The sequence below is a fragment of the Herpailurus yagouaroundi genome, unplaced genomic scaffold (assembly GCF_014898765.1).
Source record: "Herpailurus yagouaroundi ecotype Mexico unplaced genomic scaffold, PumYag 100, whole genome shotgun sequence".
NCBI lineage: Eukaryota > Metazoa > Chordata > Mammalia > Carnivora > Felidae > Herpailurus > Herpailurus yagouaroundi.
Window position 1 is genome coordinate 21,779,198 of NW_024412391.1, and position 22,586 is coordinate 21,801,783.

A 22,586-nucleotide genomic window follows, 5' to 3' on the forward strand; every position below is an offset into this window, starting at 1 on the left:
GAGTAGGTTCGATTTTCATTTGTTGAACTAATTCAAACATGTAAAAATGAGTTCTATGCAAGCAAATAGAAAGACACACTGATAATGTTAAAACGATAAAGACAAAAAAAAAAAAAAAAGATTTCCAGAAAAAAACCTCCCAAGTGAGGAATGAATAGCTGAACTTCATCAGTCAGGTCTTTCGTTTTATACGGCAGATCGTGAGTATGGAATTCTACTTGGGCAACAAGAACAGAGTTGATGTGTATTGTATGAAGTTCTAATAAAGGGAATTTGCTTGGGGTATCTGGAAGGGCTGACTCTTCCATTCATTTCAGCAGCTAGATATTTGTAACCTTGAAGGTTGATATTACCATTTTGGACAGATTTGCTCACTGTGGTATCGGGAAGAATAATGTGAAAGGTCAGCTCCCAATACGTGGATCTTTTCCTTGGGATGGCTCTCCACTCAGGTGCGTGACAGATGTCACTTTAGAAAACTCCAAGTCCTGCAGGGAAGTGGCAGAAAAAAATTGACCCCCTGCTATGAAAAGGGGCCAGAAAGGTAAATTCAGTGTGAAAGTAGAGGAATATAGAAACTCGGTGTACCCAATAATGGTACCCAATAATCTGGTTACTGAGCTTTTTTTTTTTTGCAATTTTCTCATGAAAATCAAAGGCACTGTCTTCTCACACAGACTCGCAGTTCCTCACTGACTTTTACTTCCATGATTAGTCTGTGTTCGTGAGATTCAGAGCCTTTTGAATGTTTGCCTTCTCTCATTTTCCCCAGGCACTCATTTCCAAATGCCACCCCCCCTCCTTGTTTTCCTTTTCACTGCACCCCCACCCCCATCCCCAGAGAATCGGAGCTAGTTTTCAAGGATGTTACAAAAGCCCCAACCCACTGGTAACCTGATTCTTTGCCAATTCATACCCTTAATAGCACAGGAAATCTTCATTTTTTGAGCTCTCCAATCTGTACGTTTCTGTATGTTTTATAAATAGCAACAACAACAACAACAACAACAACAACAACAAGAAGTGGGAAAGCTATATTACAACAAGCATGAAAGTGTCAGACGTTGGCAGAAAGGCTATGTTTGCCTGGGTTGAGAGCCAGTAAGACTGGTGAAGGCAGTGAACATGGCGCTGCCCTTGAATGCTGTGTCATCTGCTTCTAATGGTCTTATCAGCAGAGCAAAACTAATAAATCATGTGCCCCGAGCACAAGAACCAAGTGCTTTTCTCGGAGCCAGATGATTCCATTGTTTAGCTGAGCTATCTCAGTGAAGCTGTAAACATGGCATCACCTGTCAGTGAGAGGCAGGCACCTCCTGTTTTTTTAAAGCAATTTATTCAGATTAATTTATATACCATAAAATTCACTCACTGTCAGTGTGAAGCTCAGTGATTATTTTCAGTACATTCACCAAATTGTAAAGTTAGACCATTTCCGGTGCCCCACAGAGATCCCACTCAGTCAACTTTTGTTCCCACACCCAACCCCAGGCAACCACTGATCTGTTTTCTGTCTCAATATATTTGTTTTGTATATTTGACATTTTATATACATGAACTCATACAATAGTATTCTTTTGTGTCAGATTTCTTTCACCTAATGTGATGCTTTTCAGGTTCATCCATGTTGTAGCGTGTTGCTAAATAGTAAACCATGCTGTGTTTATTCGTCCACCAGTTTATGGACATTCAGATTGTTTCCGCTTTTTGGCTATTATGAACAAGGCCCTCCTAATCTGAACTAAAAATGATGGGGTGGTGAGAGTTTGGGATTTGGAGTCGGGAGTTTCCCGTTGAGTCCTAGCTCTGGTATTGACTACCTCAGTTAACTGTAAGATTGCTTTCCCTATCTATGGGGCGCCTGGGTGGCGCAGTCGGTTAAGCGGTCGACTTCAGCCAGGTCACGATCTCGCGGGGTCCGTGAGTTCGAGCCCCGCGTCAGGCTCTGGGCCGATGGCTCAGAGCCTGGAGCCTGTTTCTGATTCTGTGTCTCCCTCTCTCTCTGCCCCTCCCTCGTTCATGCTCTGTCTCTCTCTGTCCCAAAAATAAATAAATAAACGTTGAAAAAAAATTAAAAAAAAAAAAAAAAGATTGCTTTCCCTATCTATAGAGTGCCGATAATTAACACATTCCCTGACCTGCTCCTCAAAACAGTTGTAAAAATCAAGTAAGATGATGTACGTGGAATGCTTTGTGAACTCTAAAACATGGGACAAATAAAAGGCATTGTTATTGATGTTGCCTTTCTAGAATGTATTAAAATAAATTAGGTGTTTCTCAAGATTCTTTCTACTTTCATACAACAAATGATTAAACTTTCGATCAATAGGAAATATTTACCGGTTTCCTTCTACAGACTTGGGGTTCTCACCACCGTTTCCTTTTTGAAGACTGTTATTTAGTAAGGTTTTAGTGTCATTCCACTTCTTTTAAATTTACTTGCACTCTAAACCTTACTTTTGATTGTCAAGTAAAAGATTTTGTTTCCTGTTGAAGAGAGGGTCTTCAGGTATCCTAGAATCACTGTAGGAAGTAAGACTCAGTAAAGTTGAAGTTCAGATTTAATCAGGGAATCCTCCAATGCACAAATTCAATTTAGCCTCTTGGGCACCTCGGGTGACTGTGAAGGGCAGAACCCTGATGGAGGGTCTGGGTGCAGAGCTGAGCCAGGTTGAGGGGCTTCCAATGAGCCAAACCTAAGAAAATGTTACCATCCTCCAGTCAAAGGTGATTAAACTTGTCGCTTCATTGAAACAACACTAAACCAATTGGGGTAACTAGACCATCAGGGGAATTCAGACATTCAGGAATATATGGAATGTTGACCGCTGAATGTCATGTCTAGGTATTTGACTTCTATAAGGCATAAAAAAAATTACTTTCCTTGAGAAGGCAGTATGGACTGTGCCTCAAACAGAAAGAACCAGATACTGGTGTCTCACACCCACTCAATCCCAAGGTAAGTACCACATTTAGCACCCTCCACACCTTCTACCTTATTCAACACTATGGGCTGCTTCCAAGAAGTTTTGTCTCCAATCCTTTGGGAGATCTGGGATGGAAGACCTCCAAGGCCGGAGAAACGGCTGTTCCCAGTTTACTGGAATCTCAAGCACAGAATGTGAGTACCCGTCAAGTGCCTCTGGTGGAATCACTGGCCAGTCTGATATTAGAACTCAGGCGCTCCCAGTATCCAGATTCAAATTACTAGACTGTCCCCTTCCAAAAACAGCAAATCCCCAGACATCTCTAGCACTCCCTGAGGTTGCAAAACACAGGCCACTGAGGTCAAATAAGTACTCTTTCTACACATCTTCTCCCCCGAGGAGTCTTTCTTTCCCAACAATTGATGATCAGGGATTTACGAGTAAAAAGCGGAGAAGGGGTTCTGCGTGCTTGGGCCAATCCTCTGTTGTTTTCATTCTGTGAATTTTCTCAAAGTATTTATAGATGGTAGTGAGATGCCATACACATCTCTAACCTTATTTTTCATATTTTCACGCGTAAGCATGACGAACTGCACTCATATCATGAGACCAAGGTTCCTGGCTTTTGCAGCATTGGCTCTGGCTCTCCCACTATGTAGTGATAATGCTGACAGTTTGAGTTGCACATGCTCTTACTCTAGGTTAGGTGTAGTGTTTATATACTTATCTCATGGCTTGTTCAAAATCAAGCAGCTAATAATTGGTGGAGCCTGGTTCAAAATGAGGTTTGTGGGATTACAAAGTATATATTCTTAACTCCTGTACATATGGCACTGTTAAAATCCCACACCACAACATATGTATGTATGTATCTATGTGTGTATATCATATGTGTATATGTCATATATATGTACTGTTTGTATGTAAGTATAGATATATGCATGCAGTGTTTCATTTTGACCCACAAAAAACTTGAAGCAGCTTAGAGTTTTTACATGTCCTTAGTAATTTCTGATTTGGAAGGTGACTATACGCATGAGAGTAATGTGACTTGAAACCAAAACGTGGATCGGAATGTGGGGCAAGAGGTCAATGACGAGGCTAAAGCGTGTTCTCTGTGTCATAAAAGACCCCATTTTTTTTGTTTTGTAGTCTCCATGCTGTCTGACCTACAGATACGGATTTTTTGAAAGCCTGCATCAAAGGGAGGGTTACCTATGAATATCTGCTGTACAACATGAATGCAATCCTTCTCACGTCTTTTACGCGGTCATCCTATTGCCTAGAAACATGTCCTGTGACCAGCGAAAATGACTGAACCACATTCTTCAGCAAGCACTTGGTTTCCATGTGCTCATACAATTATTTTAAGTCAGAAATGGAAATACTCTTCAAGGATTGCCTACTGAGAAACTAAAGAAAACACACTCAAATGAGAGATCAGAGCTGCTCCTTTCCCTCCAGGCTCCCTGTAGAACACAAAACAAAATCCACAGTGACCAAAACAACCATGTACATCTTGGCAGCATGGGGCGATGTCATCAAAACTCTATCATGTCAATTCCACAGTGGTTCAACAGGCACCACTGTAGAATGTTTGTCTTCTCTTAAGCCTCAGCAGGGAGAAGCAGCTGTTGCCCTCTTCCAGATAAAGTGACATATCCTAGGAGAAACAGAGTCCTAATTAGATAGAAATTAGTTCCCCTTACCACCCAGGCCACTCAAAAACAAAAGCACAGCTAGGCAATTTCAAAACGTAAGGAAAAAAAAAATTGGATACAGCAATTGTGTCAGTTTCATAGAATACATCTTTCTCCTGCTGTACAAGTACCAAAAGAACCACTTGCAAAACCTGTAACATATGCCATCTTTACATTCAAATATTTTGTGAATATGTTACATAAAATACACTAAAGAAGATGTCACGGCTTTCTTGTACTAGAGTTTATTTAATATCCGAAGTATTTTGAATGTATTTACACAAGAATACATTAAAGAAATGTCAGTGCTTTAGTTTACTGAATATCTGAAATATAAAGCAGACTTACATCCCCAGTATTAGTTTTTATTGATTAAGAGCAATGCTTGCAAGTAACAATGCATTTAGTCACAACTAGGAGAAAAATAGAGGGAATCATGCAATACTATACACAAAAGATTATAGTTTGAATTAAATAAATAAATAAATTACATTTTAATTTATATAAAATATATCCCCTGGGGAATACAGGAGGTTAAAACTATAGCTCTAGTCGCACAGGGTTTTTTTTCAGGCTTATTTCTCTTTGAAAGATAACTAAAGCTAAATACAACTTGAAAAATTCACAAACCAATCAGGTATTACTATTGAAAGAATACAGTAACTCCAAAGACAAACATAAATATAAGAAAAACATATTATTAAAATCTAAGAAAAACAAATCTCGATAATTACATGATTAAGGTTACATAACCAATTCAGAGACTCAAAACTATCATTTTACCATGATAGTGATGAGGTCACGGATTATTTTTGTCTGGGTCTTATACTAAAACCTACTCATTCAATATACTCAACGAATAATTATCAAACGTTCTCTGTGCTGTAGGGAATGTGTTTGGCTCTAAGAAAACGTTGGAAAACAAAACAGACATAGGCCCTCCTCTCATAGAGCTTCCAGTCTAGTGGGGCAGACAGATGTGAACAGAGGCACCTCTAATACAGCCTGCAAAATGCTGTGCTGTGGCCCTCCATCCTACAGGAAGGATTGTCTAAGATGAGACCTTAGGACAAGGGGTGAGAGGGGAAGAAGGAAATGAAAAGAGATTCTAGGCACAGAGAGAGAAAAAAGCAAAGACGCCAAGGCATAAGAGAGCATAGTCCATTTCTACAACAGTGGTTCCCAGACAAAGGACCTTAGGTATTTGTTGGGCCACAGTGAATTTTCACCCATCAAGGAAATGAAGGCAGTGTGTTAAATCTTTTAAAAGCTAAAGTCATTCAATTTTAATAATTGTGTTTAAGGCCGACTGATTTCCTGGCGTTAAAATGGCTCCTCTTTTATAAAATGACAGTGATAGTAGATGATAATTTTTTTAAAAATAGAGGACCCTATTTTTTTAATTAGCAAAATTAAAACTGCAGGTATGTAAAATCTAAAAATCTGGGAATCACTGTTCAAACAATAAACTTTTAAAAGGTGTTTAGTATGGTTAAAGGAGAGGGGTAAGGGAGAAGTCAAGAGATAAGACTGAGGAGGAAGGCAGGGATTTCAAACAGGAAGGGCCAGGAAGTCCTGGAACTCTAGACTTTATCCTAAAAGCAATGGGAATGATTTTAAGCAGGAGAGTGAAACTCTATTTAGATTTGTAATAGATTGTTCTGGGATGTTGTGTGTAGAATGTATGTTGGACGGAACAAGACAGCAGGAAGGCAAGGCCATTTAGATAGCACTATAGTATCCCACGAGAAAGGAGAGAATAGCTAGAATTAGGGCCAAATCAGTAAGACTGAGTAGAAGAAGATGTCTTCAAAGGACAAACTTACCAGGAATTGGTGATTTGTTATATTGGGTAAGAAAAATGGGATGGTCAAGGCTGATGTCCAGGTTTTTCCTAAGTAAACTGAGCTGATGATAATTGGGCTTTACTGAGCTAGAGGATGTAGGAAAAGAGCACTTTTGTGGAGGAACTGAGGTGCCTCTGTCTTTGAAAGTCCATTAGAATACTTGTTTACAGAGCATGAGAGAAAGAGTTGAACTTCAAATATAAATTTTCTAAGTTAATAGCATATGGTTAGTTATTAAAACTCTAGATGTGGATGACATTTCTCCCAGAAAACACAGCATAAGACCGAAACAGGGCTTAGGACATACTAACGGGTTGTCAGCAGATAAACAACACAGAAAGAAGCCAGAGACAAAGTGGCCGGCCAGGGAGGTGGGAGGAGAGCCAAGAGAGCAAGGTGTCTTGAAAGCTAAGAGAAAACCATTTTACGGAGAGAGCAGACGGCAGTGCCAGATGCTGCGGGAATCCGTTGAAAGGACTGAAGAATGCCCTTTGAAATTAGCAACAAGGCAGTTGTTAAAGACCTTGCGAAAGGCAGTGGAGGGAGCCCAAGCCAGATTATAGAGTGTGCATCTGCAGGCAGGAAGGAGCTCTTTTATGCAGTATGGGTATAAAAGAAAGGAAAGAGCCAGCAACTGGCTGGAGATGCGGGTTTGAGAAAGTGGTTGTTTGCTTGTTTTATAAACACAGGAGAGACGTATATGGTAGGAGACACTTGATAGGGAGAAGTTGAAGACTTGTTGGAAGTGAAGATAATTAATAGAAATTCACGTACAAAATACTGACCAGCTTAAAAAAATCACAATGTAAAGGTTTCTAAAGATGTAAAATACCGTGTCCCCATAAGAACACATGATCATTATAAAATTGTTAATGGATTTAAACACATTTAAGAATATAAAATGATTCCAAGAAATTCTGAAGGACTCCCATTTTAAAATACTTTTAAAATCACATTTGAAAATATTATTTTTTAAATTATGGCAATTTTAGCTCTTGTCCATAGAGATCATACTCTTTAAATAATATATATCTTCGAATGGTTGGTGGTAGAGGGAGCTTCTCCATTGAGGCTGGCTGGCAGAGTCGTTGGAGACCCATAAGTCTTCGAATTTTTAACCGACACAAATGCTTTAACGAGCAAGGATTCTCTAAAATGATGGGGAAAAAACAAGCAAAAAATAAAAACAGTATCGTGGATTGACTTGTAAGTTACATTCTGGTTTAGAGTAACATTAATAGTGTCATTCTAAAAGTCAGATATGTATACATTTAGCAGCTGGCGATTTTAAAAGAAATTCAAAGTGTAATTAAGCATCCCAGGCCACTGCTCCAGAATACAGTCTCCATGAAGACACTTAGCTTGTTTCAGTGTCAGGAAGACAGTCTGGCTCATAGTGGATGTTGAGCCAGGACATGTTAAATGAATGAATGGAATTGGCTTAAGAAAGCAAATGCTGCACCTGAGTGGTTCAGTCGGGTAAGCATACAACTCTTGATTTCGGCTCAGGTCATGACCTCACTGTCGTGAGATCGAGCTCATGATGAAATGATTCCATGTATATATAATTCAATCTCAGGTTTGTTTCAGTTTCTGATACTTAAACACTTTGTTTTTTTTAATCTAACATCACTTAAATATCTGATATTAGTCTTTATTTTCAACTCTTTATCTATATTACAACACTGATACATTATCCCAGCAGTATGAGCTAATGAAAGGGCAGTGGAGTACATGGTGTTAGTTGTGGGCTTTGGACGGTTGACATAGATTTAAATCCTGGCTCTGCCACTTGGTATCTGTATGACTTTGAACTTGACCTCTGTGATCTCAGTATTCTCACCTGTGAAATGTGGATAACAATGGGACCTACCTCATAGTGTTGTTTGAAGATCAAATTAATTTATGTAGAGTATTAGAAAACTGCTTGGTACTTTGTAACCCTTCATAATGTGAACTATCACTCAGTTCAGGAATAAAAGACATCATATTTCTATTACCTTTGTGATTACCTTCTCAAAAAATTAAAACAGTGTTTTTCAAAAACTACGAAGTCATGGGGTGCCTGGGTGGCGCAGTCGGTTAAGCGTCCGACTTCAGCCAGGTCACGATCTCACGGTCCGTGAGTTCGAGCCCCACGTCGGGCTCTGGGCTGATGGCTCGGAGCCTGGAGCCTGTTTCCGATTCTGTGTCTCCCTCTCTCTCTGCCCCTCCCCCGTTCATGCTCTGTCTCTCTCTGTCTCTGTCCCAAAAAAAATAAATAAAACGTTGAAAAAAAAAGTTAAAAAAAAAAACTATGAAGTCATAATTATTATTACCCAAATAGGCAAAATAAGTCCATTTAAAAAAAAATTGCATTTTATTTTCTTCTTTAACAAAGACACCGCCTCACATATGTCTGGAGGAATCCTGACATCCAGTGGTTAACCACGCTCACAGCATTCAACTGACTTCCACTCCAGCTACGTTAATGTATGACTGAAACAACAAAACACCACCTTGGTCTTCTTCCTCCTTAGATTTCCTTTCTAAAGTCAGCAGAATTGTTATTCTTTTGTAATAAAAACACATGGACAATTAATTAGCAGTTAGAAGCGAACTCTGTTCTGCCTATGACAGGAAACACAGCAGTGTTGGAGAGACTGGTTTGAGGGAAGACAGACAAGGGTTCAAATCTTTGCTTTGTTTTCCAGGTCTTTAACCTTGGGTAATTAAGGTATTTAAGACTTTGGGGTTGTTTTTTTTCCTTACAGTCTCCAAAATGTTTTAACCTCTTTATTGTAAAAATAAAATATAAGTAACTACACACATGTATAGCTTTATGAGTCATTATCAGTGATTATGAGATGAATATGTTTAATCACCCCCCAGGTCGTGAATAGAATTTCCCCAGCTGCCCCATAATTTCCTCCATAACCCATTGCAATCTTCATTCATTCCTCCCCTATAAGTTACCACTATTCTGACTTTTGTGGTAATCACTTCCTTTATTTTTTATTTATTTTTTAAAGTAACCTCTGCACCCAACATGGGGCTCGAACTTACAACCCCGAGATCAAGAGTCGCACACTCCACCGACTGAGCCAGCCAGGTGCCCCCGTAATCACTTCCTTTAGAGCTTCATCATCGAAGTGTGCCATCCCTGTGCTATTGTATTGGCAACATTTTTTAAAAATTCGATATGACCTTTAAATCTCTTTTAATCCATCCTCTTCTTTCCATCCACTTCTCTTCCCTTCAATTAATCTTTTAAGAACCAAAAAGCCCAGCAGTTTCCCACAGCCTAAATTTTGCTGATTGCATTTTCATGGTGCAGCTCCGTGCTTCACCTCCATTTCTGGTTCTGGCAAATTGATAGCTGGATGCAGAGACTTGAGCAGACTCAGGTTTGATCTCCTGGGAAAAACTATAGCTGGTGTTGTGTTCTTTCATCAAGGGCCACATAATGAGACAATAGGAACAGCTGATGCTCAGTGACCGCATCCATTAGCTGACTGGGGGTTGCAAAATGGTGACATCTAGTTTTACCATTTCTTTTTCATTTATTATTTGGAATACTTGTATAAAGAGATGCTTTTTCTCCTCTACTTTTTGGTTACCAGTGACACAAATCACATAGGTAAGACAGAATAAATGCTTAGATCTTTTCCTTTATAAGCTTTCAAGATAATGAATTGATTTCCTTATCATCTGAAGTTGATCAATTTTTAAAATATCATACTTAAGCATATTTAATTGATTTCAACTTATTGATATAATTACCCTTTGGAAGCTTAATTGTCCCATCTTTGGCCAGTAGGAGCCTCTTCAAGTTGGCTCCTGAATTCTCTTGGCATGCTCTTGTAGGCTTTGTGGGCTCGTTTGCAATGTGGAATGACACATATCCCAGGCTTGTCTTGCACACTGCTTCCTGAGACCTGAAATCATCCATTTCTTTTTCTAGGAAATGATATTTCAAGACCACAGTCTGGGTACTGGGGATGCTCATTGCTACTCAGTCTGTCTTTATTTCTAAGCCTTTTTTTTGTAGGCACACACACACACACACACACACACACACACACCCCAGGTAAAATAGCTTGAGTTCATATTGATTCTTCCAATTCAAGGTCAAGCTAAAAGATGTTTTTTTTTTAACATATTACATCTGTATTTCCTTCCTTCCACACAAATAAACTGGTTCTCAATGATACAAAGAATAATAGAGTTAGAATATCCCACAATCATTCACTTACTAAATGCATCTCTCATTCTCAAATAACATTAGTTGTGTTATTATGCCACCATCATATAATTTGATATCTTTAAAGAATGTTTTTGTGTAGGGGCGCCTGGCTGGCCTGGTCAGTGGAGTATGTAACTCCTTGTCTCGGGGTTAGTTCAAGCCTCACATAGGGTGTAGAGATTACTTAAAAATAAAACCTTAAAAAACTGTTTTTGTGTGTGCTCTCTCCAATTTATTTATTTCTAATGTTTATTTATTTTTGAGAGAGAGACAGAGACAGAGACAGAGACAGAGACAGAGACAGAGTGTGAGTGGGTGAGGGGCAGAGGGAGTGGGAGACAAAGAATCCAAAGCAGGCTCCAGGCTCTGAGATGTCAGCCCAGAGCCCAACGCGAGGCTTGAACTCATGAACCATGAAATCATAACCTGAGCTGAAGTCGGACACTCAACTGACTGTGCCATCCAGGCACCCCTGCTCTCTCTGTTTTAAAATAGTTGCGTCATACCCACATTATCTGGCCATGCAACCCTACATATTGTATCTTCTCTCTTTTCAATAGCAGTTAGTCTTGGTATTCTCAAAGTTTATTTATTTTTGGGACAGAGAGAGACAGAGCATGCAGAATCAGAAACAGTCTCCAGGCTCTGAGCCATTAGCCCAGAGCCCGACGCGGGGCTCGAACTCACGGACCGCGAGATCGTGACCTGGTTGAAGTCGGACGCTTAACCGACTGCGCCACCCAGGCGCCCCTAGTCTTGGTATTCTGTCTAATGCTCAGTACTAGTCCTTATGTCATTACCTCTTCTCATTTTGGTTTGTCTGAAGCTCGTCTCCTAGTGGATTCTTCAGAAGGCGGTCAGAGGAACAATATTACCTGACAGAATCTGATTTTTCCCCCGTGAGTCCATTGTTTTTGCCTACATGACCAAAGAATATAGTAATTTGTGGTTTTGTCTTTTCATCACAGATTTTTTTTGTGTAATATAGGTTTTTGTATTTGTTCTGTTCCCTCAAACAGGAGATTTGTTGGTTTTCCTTTTCAAGGAACCCTATTATTCCTTTCTTTACTCTTTATTGCCTGTCTTTAATATCTGTCGCTGCATTTCAAATGCTTTGGTTTATTCCTTTATTTCTATTTTATTTAAAAGTTTTTCTTCTGTTCCAACTTCTGTTTCTCTGAAGGTATTATCTGTTGCCTTATTAGTTCTTGACTTCATACTGGTTCAGCCTTATATTTGAAATTAATTTTTTAAAAAAAGAAATTATTTTTTTCTTTTTATGTCAAGTTCCTTCCTTAGTTGTTATCTCATTTCTGAAGTTTTGTAATTCAGAACTTGTGTGGTTCTTTTGTGTCTTATATCATTTTCCTTACACTGTTTAGCCCATTTTGAAATTAAGTTTTTAGTTTTCATCTGTCCTGAGGGTGTGGTTTTCTAGTGTGCTTTCTTGTCTGTGAGGATATTAGTCTGTTCCTCTTCCTATTTTTTCTTATAATAAATTTATATGAAACTTGACTGTGATAATTTTCTGTTGCTCATTTTGACGTGACATTAGTTTTCCTGAAGTTTTAGAAGGATGCTTGGTCTAAGGTAGCTCTTCTGACTTTACAGAACTCCCTATTCTGCTGTCTTCTTGCAATGATCTAAAATAGTGGCTTGCTCCTGAGGTTTCTTGGTTCTGTTTGCTGCCCCTCCTTTTGTCTGGAGTTTCTCATGGCTCTGTCCTGCTTGATTTTGATTTTATTCCCAATGTGGGCTGTGGTTCAGAAAGGGAGACTTAACAGGTCAGTTTCAAGAATTTATAGGGTCCAGGGGGGGCCTGGCTGGCTCAGTTGGTGGGGCATGTAACTCTTGATCTTGGGATCATGAGTTCAAGCCCCATGTAGGGCATAGAGCTTATAAAAAAAATAAATTAAATTAAAATAAAATAAAATAAAATAAAATAAAATAAAATAAAAATAAAATATTGGTTTCCAAACATTAATGAGCTTCAGAATTACTTAACATGTAAAAAAGAAAAAAGAATTTATACGGTCCAAACTGTTTTGTAATTGCCCTTAGTCTTAGTTCGTATTTATAATATGACTCACTTTTATTATAAACTAAACTTTAACCTAGAGAATACAAAATAGCCAGCCTATAAGGCAAACTTTTGATAGGAATTTGTCAATAAAGACCTGAGAGAGAGCATATCAAAAAGGCTAACTCTAATTCATTCCATTCATCCATTTACTTGGTATTTATTATTTACTACTCACTAGGTATCATGCTAAGTCTTGAGAATACAAAAACAAACAAAACAGATGCCTGCCCACATGGAGATGAGTCTATGTATCTTATAGTCTTATAGAAGTTTTTTTTTTTTAATATGTTTGTCAAATGTTAATATAGTTATAGTATTACTCATTATACAATTAAAGATTTGGAAACTGTTAGGAAAAGCCAATACTTAGCATCCTTATCAGAGGAAGTATTAAGGATGATTTTTAAACACCTGGATAATTCTGAAAACAAAGTAGCACAGAAAAAGTATCAAATATGACATTAAGAAACTTCCCCTGTATACATTCTTCATAAAAAAAATTATAGGCAAAACTTTTTTTTTTTTTTTTTACCTAGTATTTGACGGATTTCTGGCCATTCTCTCTGTACTTGTAGTGCAGACTTCAGTTTAGCACACAGAGGGATATAATCCATGTAATCAATTAATACACGAATAACGCTGCCTACCAAGTGTTTCATCCAAGGAACTGTAATAAACTCACAGAACTGAGAGAATTGATAAAATTTAATTTAGTAGTACATTTAATATACTATATACATAAGCACTCAATTTTGCTATGAAAAATTACTATTGTCTTCTTATGGAAAATACAAGTAGCCTCCTTGTAATGAACAAAAAAGAAAAAGAAATTGTTTACTTGCACCTAGGAAACTATGAGCCCTGAAGCTATGTGCATGACTTTGATGTGATTGCAGTCAAGAGCATGGAAGAATCAGGTGGCTTTCCATGATTCTTCTCTCCATGTTTCCATCTCCCATATTCGACCACATACACATAAATTATTAATTGCATACATTTTCATTTTCGTCTACATTCAGTTTCCAATTCAAGAAAAATAATTAATCTTTTTTGACTAGTTTTATGCTTATCTCCCCATATTATTGCCAAAAAAAATTCAAGAATAAGAAAAATACAAGAGTGGATTTTTCTTTTCTTGTGATATCCCTAAGTGAGCAAAAGTTAGGATGATGACCCAGTAGGAAGAAGAAAAGGATGTAACTCACCGGGTTATCTTTTATTACACAAGATGTCCACCCCGGTAGTACCTCTTCTTCTATCTCTGACCACACAAATGAATTTCCAAAGATGTTCCCATGCATGCAGTCAAAGCACATCTCCACTTGATAGCCATTATTCAGCAACAGCCTCAGCATTACCTCGTCATTTAGGGCATATTGAATGGCACTGGGGAAACGTGTGTCATTCACACGCATAAAATAACAATTGACGTTAGCTCCGTGGGAGAGAAGCAGCCGGACAATTTCATGGTTATTGGCCCTCACTGCCACGAGTAGACAGTTGAGGGGATCTAGGTTTGGGTCTGCACCTGCAGCCAGAAGGACTTCTGTGCACTGGATATCATTGTTAGAAACGGCAAAATAGAGCGCAGTCTTCCGCTCATCATCATAGCTCTCGGAAATGTGGTCAGCAAGCAGGGTATTGACATCAAAGCCATTTTCAATAAGCAGCTCTAGGCACTGTACATTTTGTCCATCTGCTGCTGAGTGAATTGGTGTTAGCCCACTTTTCTGGATTGCATTTTTGGATGTTATTGGGATAAGATACTTCAGCGCACTAAAAAAAAAAGTCAAATATCCACATGGCATGAAGAAAACGAAGAATTTCAATAAACCAGATTCCTCACTAGACAAGTGAATGCAGCCTGTTTAACTTCTTTTACTTTCTCTAGATAACTTCATACAAAACATTTAATATTTAACCTTTGCCCACTGGCTTACTGCTTAGTTTAGTGTAATTCAGTTTTGTTTTTAGTTTCCCATTCTAAATATTCCTGGGCAACATGCTCAATGTCCTATGTTTGGTCCTAGAGTTGTGGTTCCTTAGGAACCCTCTCCATCTTCCAATTCTCTTTGGAACAACATAATATTTATAAACAACCAAAGCTATTTAATGAAAAAAATATAAAAGGTTAGCTCATCTGACCCCATAGAAGAACACTTCATAATCTTGACCATGAGAATTATGGAGTCATAGGACGTGACCTTCAACATTGCTTAGTCCAACCCCTCATTTAACGGAAGAGCAACAGGAAGTCTGGAGAGGTGAAATGACTTGTCCAAGGTCACACAGCTGGATGTGGAGCAAGGACTAGAGTCCAGGCCTTTTGAATTCTCATTTGTTACTTCTCTCTCACTGCTTCCTGAGCAGTCTATGCTTCAGTAGTGGCCACGCACATCCTGCCTCCCTCCATATAGCTTGCAATTGAATTAATAGCCACAAAAAAAAGAGTCTTTATTAGTCCATCACCCTTTATCAGTCCAATGGGGATAACTCGCCACAGCTTAGGTTTCTAAGAACCTGTGATAAACAGTTGTGAATTTCACACTTGCCTGAACAACTAGACACACATGAGAGCCACAGCAAGGATAACTTGATCTCTTGTGCCTAATTCAGAGCTACCATGTGTGAATTTATGAACACTGGGAGTAAATCCAGGTAACTTTAACAACATGTCACTTAGCGTCAATTATGTGTCATTGGCCACTTAGCCAATGTGGCCACTGAATGTGCTAAAGCCTAATGATTTCAAAGTTTTTGAACTTATAAAATATATTTAATCTCCTAAAGCCATCCTCTTATGGTGGGTGGTTTAATATAGTGATTGTAGATTTCTATTGATGTGTTGATTGTGGCACATTTTGTGATTTAAAAATCTATCCGACCTTCCCCCCACCCCAAGAATAAAGAAATCTGAACTTATGGTGAAACTTCTCTATTCAAGGATAAATTTGACATTATATCATAATACCTGTAGGTATTAATAAAAATTAGAGTAATACTGGTGGCATTGTCACAAAGTCCTTTGTCAAAGGCAAAAGTTTTAGAAACCATGTAGCTTTTTGTTAAACACATTGAAAAACAAAACAAAACAGAAAGGCATATTTAAGTGGTTTGTGCAGAATTCTCAGTTATAACTTCCTTCCTTCTAAAAGAAAAATTTTTGATTATAAAAGTGGTATAAGTTGAATGTGGAAATTCTAGAAAAGTACCAGAATATAAAAAGAAAGGGAAAAATCAAACAAATATTTATGTACCCAAAACTTGTGAACAGTGTGTCTTTTTCTTTTCAGATTTTGGGAGGTATTAAATAGATAAGACTTGAGATTCTACTGTACATACAATTTTGTATATTTCAACTTAAAATGATCCTCTTATGATTTATTACTCACAGATAATGTCCCTCGTAGGCAGCTCGGTGTATTGGAAGATGCCCTGCTCTGTTGGGTACATTTCCACTTCCTCCATATTCCAGCAGGAGGGAAATGCAGTCAGGATTGCCCCCTCCTGCTGCCTCAAACAATACTGAAGCCCCATCATCCGCCAAAGCAAACACATCACCACCTGGCAATATAAAACATATGGCAGAATGATAACTGGAGTTATCTTGAAATTGTCATGACAGTCGCCTTAATAATAACCTGCTGTTTTCCTTTCTGGCTAGGACTTAAAATTAAAAGTATAAGATTAAGAACAGCTGTGTTCTCAGTATTTTCAATAAACAATTATGCATGCGTGTTTCATTTTATTAGAAAATCTTTGCATGAGAAATCAAGAAGTCAATTTACAAGGTAGACAAGTGCTCCCAAGAAAAGGAGTAGTTAGCCTTTCAAATTTAAAGGCAATGTTAACACTCTATTCCATTTCAACAACTGCCCTCTATGTGCTGTGTGTGACCCAGCAGAAGATCCTAAAATGAAAAAATAAGAATACCTTAAGGAGCTCAGAAGAGAAATGAGACAAAATATTATCAAAGAACACAAACCGCATAACATTCGGACTAGGAGTCCGAATGACATTAGGACTAGGAGTCATGATGTGGGAGAAAGAAGTGTTTGAATTCTGGCTCCGCTGTAGACTGAGAGAGTCTGGGGCAAGCTACTTACTTCTACGAATATCTGTCTCCTCCTCTGTAAAATATCGCTTATTTCATAGGGTTCATACGATAATTAAATGAGGTTGTGTTGTTGGGAGGGGGGCTCAAAAATGTTAGTTTTTTCTCCATAGAGGATCCTTGGGGGAGCATATGGCCCTAGCCTTTATTTACAAAGGAGGAAACTGAGGACCAGAAGTTTTAGTAAGGGTAGGCAGATTCGTAGGTCATGATGTATAGGGAGTAATTAAGTTGTGGAAGAGGGGATTTCAAGAGGTTTCTTGAGGAGCTGGGTACAAAAGCCTGAGGCCCAGTTACATTCAGGAGAGAAAGGGGAGGCAATGAGGAATGGAGAAAAGGAAATTGAGGGACAGGAGAAACAGCAAGAATGTGCAATTCCTTTTCAGATACCTCTGTGGATTAGGTGTTCCAACACATCACAGTGACCATACTCAGCAGCAACTCCTAACGGCGTGACTCCAAATCCGTCTCTCAAGTGGACATTGCCTCCGTGGTTTAGTAGCAGCGCTATGATATCCTTGCGGCCTTGTTTGGCCGCTTCATGCATTGCTGACCATCGCTTGATGCAGGGCTGGTCAAGGCTGGCATTGTGTTTAAGCAGAGTGAACACCATGTCGTAGGAGCCCTTTTTTACAGCTGGAGGATGATTTCAAAAAGAACGTCAACAGTAGGCATATTGGCATGGATACTTTAGATGGTATGAAACGTTATTAAATTTATTTTTTAATTTTTTTTTATTTAAAAAAGAAAAATTTTTTTTTCAACATTTATTTATTTTTGGGACAGAGAGAGACAGAGCATGAACGGGGGAGGGGCAGAGAGAGAGGGAGACACAGAATCCGAAACAGGCTCCAGGCTCTGAGCTGTCAGCCCAGAGCCCGACGCGGGGCTCGAACTCACGGACCGCGAGATCATGACCTGGCTGAAGCCGGACGCTTAACCGACTGCGCCACCCAGGCGCCCCATATTTTTTAATTTTTAAAAATGTTTATTTACTTTTGAGAGAGAGAGAGAGAGAACAAGCAGGGGAAGGGCAGAGAGAGAGGGAGAAAGACGATCCAAAAAGGGCTCTGTGCTGACAGCAAACAGCACGATGCTGGGCTCGAACTCCCCAACCATGAGATCATAACCTGAGCCAAAGTCGGATGCTTAAGTGAGTGAGCCACCCAAGTGCCCCTAACTACTAAATTTAATGCCAAAATAGATATTACCTATTCCTTCTTCTTCTATAAGAAAATATTGTAGTTTTCATACTCCTTCTATTTCTCACACCCAAGATGATGTCTTTTCAAGACCCTGGTCGGGGCGCCTGGGTGGCGCAGTCGGTTAAGCGTCCGACTTCAGCCAGGTCACGATCTCGCGGTCCGTGAGTTCGAGCCCCGCGTCAGGCTCTGGGCTGATGGCTCAGAGCCTGGAGCCTGCTTCCGATTCTGTGTCTCCCTCTCTCTCTACCCCTCCCCCATTCATGCTGTCTCTCTCTGTCTTAAAAATAAATAAACGTTGAAAAAAAATGTTTAAAAAAAAAAAAAAAAAAAAAGACCCTGGTCTGAGGAGGATAAGACTTTATGGAAATCATGCACATCTCTAAAATAGGATGTTATGTATACTCTTTCTAAACTTTAGAAAATGAAAATAAGTGAAATGAAAATAACATCCTCTGTTGGGTTGTATAAATTAAATAATGTATGGAAATGCTTAGTATATACTAGGAGCTCAATAAATTATAACTATTATTATTAATATAATTTCATCACTTCTAGGATCCTGGAGCCACATGTGTGAATAATGTTTATCAAGTCCCCTCATCACCCCCCAGAAACATTTTTTTTCCTCCACCAAAGATAGCAGCACGTATTAAATGAACTTCTCTTTCCTGTGGTCTTAATGGGAGGTTAGCAACGAGAAGGTCTAGAATCCAGGTAGGTCCAATGTTCTAAATAGGTGAAGTCTATGATAGCTAATGTACTGCAGTGTAGGGGATTCACTAAATTGTATGTTGCTCTCCCCCTCTGCTTGTTTCTAATAGATGAAATTACAGGTAAAATTTCCCCCAACTCGGCTTTGGATTATTTAAGAGATTGTCCCAATTTAGGTATAAATAATTCTGGAAGACGTAATGTCTCTTATCAGTAAGTCAAATCTTAGTAAGAAACAGAGAAGGACGAGTGCTACTCCCTGCAAATGGAGGTAAATACAATTACATTAACTCACTCATTTGTTCATTCATTCATTCATTCATTCAGTTGATATGCTCTGGCTATATGAGAGGCACTGCCGGATCCTGTGGACAACGGGGAAAAGATGGACTTGGTTCTCACTCATGCAATTGACAATTTAGGGAAGAAGCCTATATTGACTTCCATTTGAAGAGAGACTCAAAGTCCAGGTCTTTGCTGGGAAATACAGGACGAGATGGGGGTGGGGGGCACATAGAACATCTTGGGGAGCAAGGGGGCAGAATACAGAAAGCATCTCAGGCCAAAGCAAGGGAAAGGGCCCTCAAAGGCATGACAAGAGGATGAAGACTTAATTTGGAGGCAGGCAAGCCGTCACTGTGGTGAGATTTCAGTTTTTCTCCTGCTCACTAGAGTCTGTTGACAAATGCCTTTCTCTGAATCACCCACCTGCCGCTGGCAGCTCTAATTATAGTGAATTACCTCATCCTAGCTGGTGTCATTGCAGAGAAAACATCAATAAGTTAAATGAACTAAGAGGTATGTGTCCTCATTTATCTTCTTGCTCCTGTTACATTTTTTCTAGAAAAAAAATGAATTCAAATAATGAATCTCTTCCATTGCGATCTGTTTTCCTTTTGTCTGACCCAGAAAACATGTTGATTATAGATATTAGTCTTTTTTCATGAAAATATCATAGACAGGCCATATTCAGCTTAAAATAATTTTAAAAATAAAACTTTACTTGCAGTTTAACTGTTTTGGAACTAATAATTTATTTTATTTTGAATAGGAATAATAATGGAAGTCATGGGAACACCTCCCAAACTAACCCATGAAGACATTCTTAACCAATAAATGGCTGAAATAATGAAAACTAATAAGGCACAGTATTTGTCTAACACAACTAAGTAAAATAAAGCTTAAGATAACTTATATAGCAAAAAATATACACATATCTTCAACAATAATGCTTAAAGAAACAAACTTCAGTTGAAAAGTTAGGGAATTAGAGACTTGCATAGATTATAGGCACATTTAAACACTGTATAGTTTGCTGGCACTATTCCTTTTAACCTTAAATTTCTGTAATTTTCTCTTTTTTATGTTTATTTATTTATTTTGAGAGAGAGAGAGCGTGCACGCATGGAGAGAGTCAGAGAAAGAGAGGGAGAGAGAGAGAATCCCAGGTAGGCTACCAGCTGTCAGTGCAGAGCCCGACGCGGGGCTTGAACTCACAAACTGTGAGATCATGACCTGAGCAGGAACTAAGAGTCAGATGATTAACCAACTGAGCCACCCAGGTGCCCAAATTTCTGTCCTTTTCTTTCTTTTTCTTGATATGCATGTTTTGCTCATGTAATTTTTTTTATTATCAGCAGTGATTTATCTTGTGACTCCTAAGACATACAAATTAGAGAAGAGATATTTTTCTGAGGCTTCTTGACAAGGATGGGCAGACTGAAAGAGGAGATGGAGTGAAGAGGATGCGTATTGATTTGTGAGAAAGACAGTGTCTGAAATGAAATTAACTGAGCTGTAAATGACATGAGGATGTGGGACAAGAAGGGCAGCAGAACTGAGATGTTGTGCCCCATGGTTCCCCGGGCTTCCTCTATCCCCTGGACCCTGCTGGCCAGGACAATCTCGTGGCTATCCAACTAGAGAAAGGTGACACCAACTTCAGAGGAGTGGGCAAAGAAGGAGTGTGAGCACAAAATACCCTCATTAAGTGTCAGATGATCACAAATTAGATATCTAACCCTCAGCAAGTAACCATGTGATGGACTGTAAGACATCAAAGTACCACAAGTAAGGGCCCGATGGCTGATAGCAAAGAAGGGCCCTGGAGAGACCTAAAGTGATTTTTTTTTTTTTTTTTTTTGCCATCTAAGCATATTCTGTAATAAAGACAAAGACAATGCCATCAGGCTAAGAAAACTAAAAATGACATTACACATAAAAATAAAAAGAACAACATATTTTTCTCTTATCTCTCCCTTTGTAAGTTAATGGACTATGAGTAGCAAATTTCAAAGTAGCCTACAGAGTCAAAAAGAAAACTGGGAAGGTGCCACAGATGATCCGTTTTCCTATAGAACCTAAAAATACTTGACATGGGTTCCACCAAGAAGGTCCTGGGAGAAGGTAACCCAAGAAAAAAATTTTTCCCCAGGTATGTGGATGATGGGGACATAAATGAACACCTTCAGAAAAGTTCCTTCCTGAGACTTTTGTCTTCTCTTTGAAATTACCATTTAGCTTTTAAAAATTTTTTTAAATGTTTATTCATTTTTGAGAGACAGAGTGCAAGTGGGGGAGGGGCAGAGAGAGAGGGGGACACAGTATCTGAAGCCAACTCCAGGCTCTGAGCTATAAGCACAGAGCTGGCATGGGGCTCAAACCAATGAACCATGAGATCATGACCTGAACTGAAGGTGGACGGACGCTCAACCAACTGAGCCACCCAGGCGCCCCTTACCATTTAGCTTTTAACATTATTTCCGAATGTTAATTCTATTTTGACTCTGATAACATAATGATCAACTTCCTTTCCCATACCTCAGATATTTCTGGAGTAGAGAAACTAACACATGCAACTTTGAAATATATATAAATACTGAATGCTCTGTTGTAAGCATTAAAAGCAAAGAGAAATCAAATGAGGGATAATCATGACTTAGTTGTGCTTTATATAAGTGAATTGAGGATAGCAAGTAGAGAATAATTCTACATTTGCAAAATAAGGCAGTATACAAACTCTGGAAAGGTGTGTGCTTTTTTTTTTTTTGCAGAAATTAAAGATCTACAGATATTTATAGAATTATTTATAGCAACAACAACACATACATGGATGTCATTGCAAATACCCCATGGCAAGTACCTTTAAAAATAATACAGATCACATTAATAGTGGTGATGTAACCATAGGTGAATATGCCATTTCATATGTACAGAACCTGCCCAGGATGAGAGTTTTGGTTTACTTCTAAAAAGCATCAGTTATTGTAACAAATTCCACAACTCTACATGACAGGAAATGTTATCTCTGGTCATTTGTAGTTAATCTCATCTCACTTTTACAAACAGACTTGCCAATTTTTATTGGTCAACAGAAATAGCAGGATGCACAGACTGAGAAGAAACTGACAAATGACAGCTTTAGGTTTACCATCATTCCTTGTGTCATAGTTGTGAACCCCTTCATAGGTGCCCACTGCTGCATCTATGTGATCAGAATCTGCTGACGCTTCATTGTTCTGATGTGGACCTTCAATCTCTCTTTCCAACCCTCTTTCTGCTTCTTTCTTCTTGCTATCTGCTGCACATGCAACCTTACTTACAACTGACCACCACCTAGAGAATATTCCTTTAGAACTGGCACTGCTCAGGGCACCTGGGTGGCTCAGTTGGTTGAGTGTCCGACTTTGGCTCAGGTCATGATCTCATGGTTCCTGAGTTTGAGCCCCGTATGGGGCTCTGTGCTGACAGCCCAGAGCCTGTAGCCTGCTTCGA

General features: G+C 38.9%; 1 protein-coding gene across 4 annotated transcripts in view; it reads right to left on the bottom strand.

The window, feature by feature from the left end:
• Positions 1–4,856: 4,856 nt before the first annotated feature.
• Positions 4,857–22,586, bottom strand: part of ASB15 (ankyrin repeat and SOCS box containing 15) — a 59,522-nt gene continuing 41,792 nt past the window's right edge. For 3 of the 4 annotated variants that reach the window (XM_040472086.1, XM_040472085.1, XM_040472084.1), the window contains 5 exons: positions 17,287–17,532; positions 16,175–16,346; positions 13,988–14,558; positions 13,315–13,468; positions 4,857–7,624 (listed from right to left, as the gene is read on the bottom strand). In XM_040472086.1, the coding sequence (XP_040328020.1) occupies positions 7,452–7,624; positions 13,315–13,468; positions 13,988–14,558; positions 16,175–16,346; positions 17,287–17,532 (1,316 nt within the window). In that variant the 3' untranslated portion in view covers positions 4,857–7,451. The remainder of the gene's footprint in view (positions 7,625–13,314; positions 13,469–13,987; positions 14,559–16,174; positions 16,347–17,286; positions 17,533–22,586) is intronic. The other variant, XM_040472087.1, reaches the window with a different exon arrangement.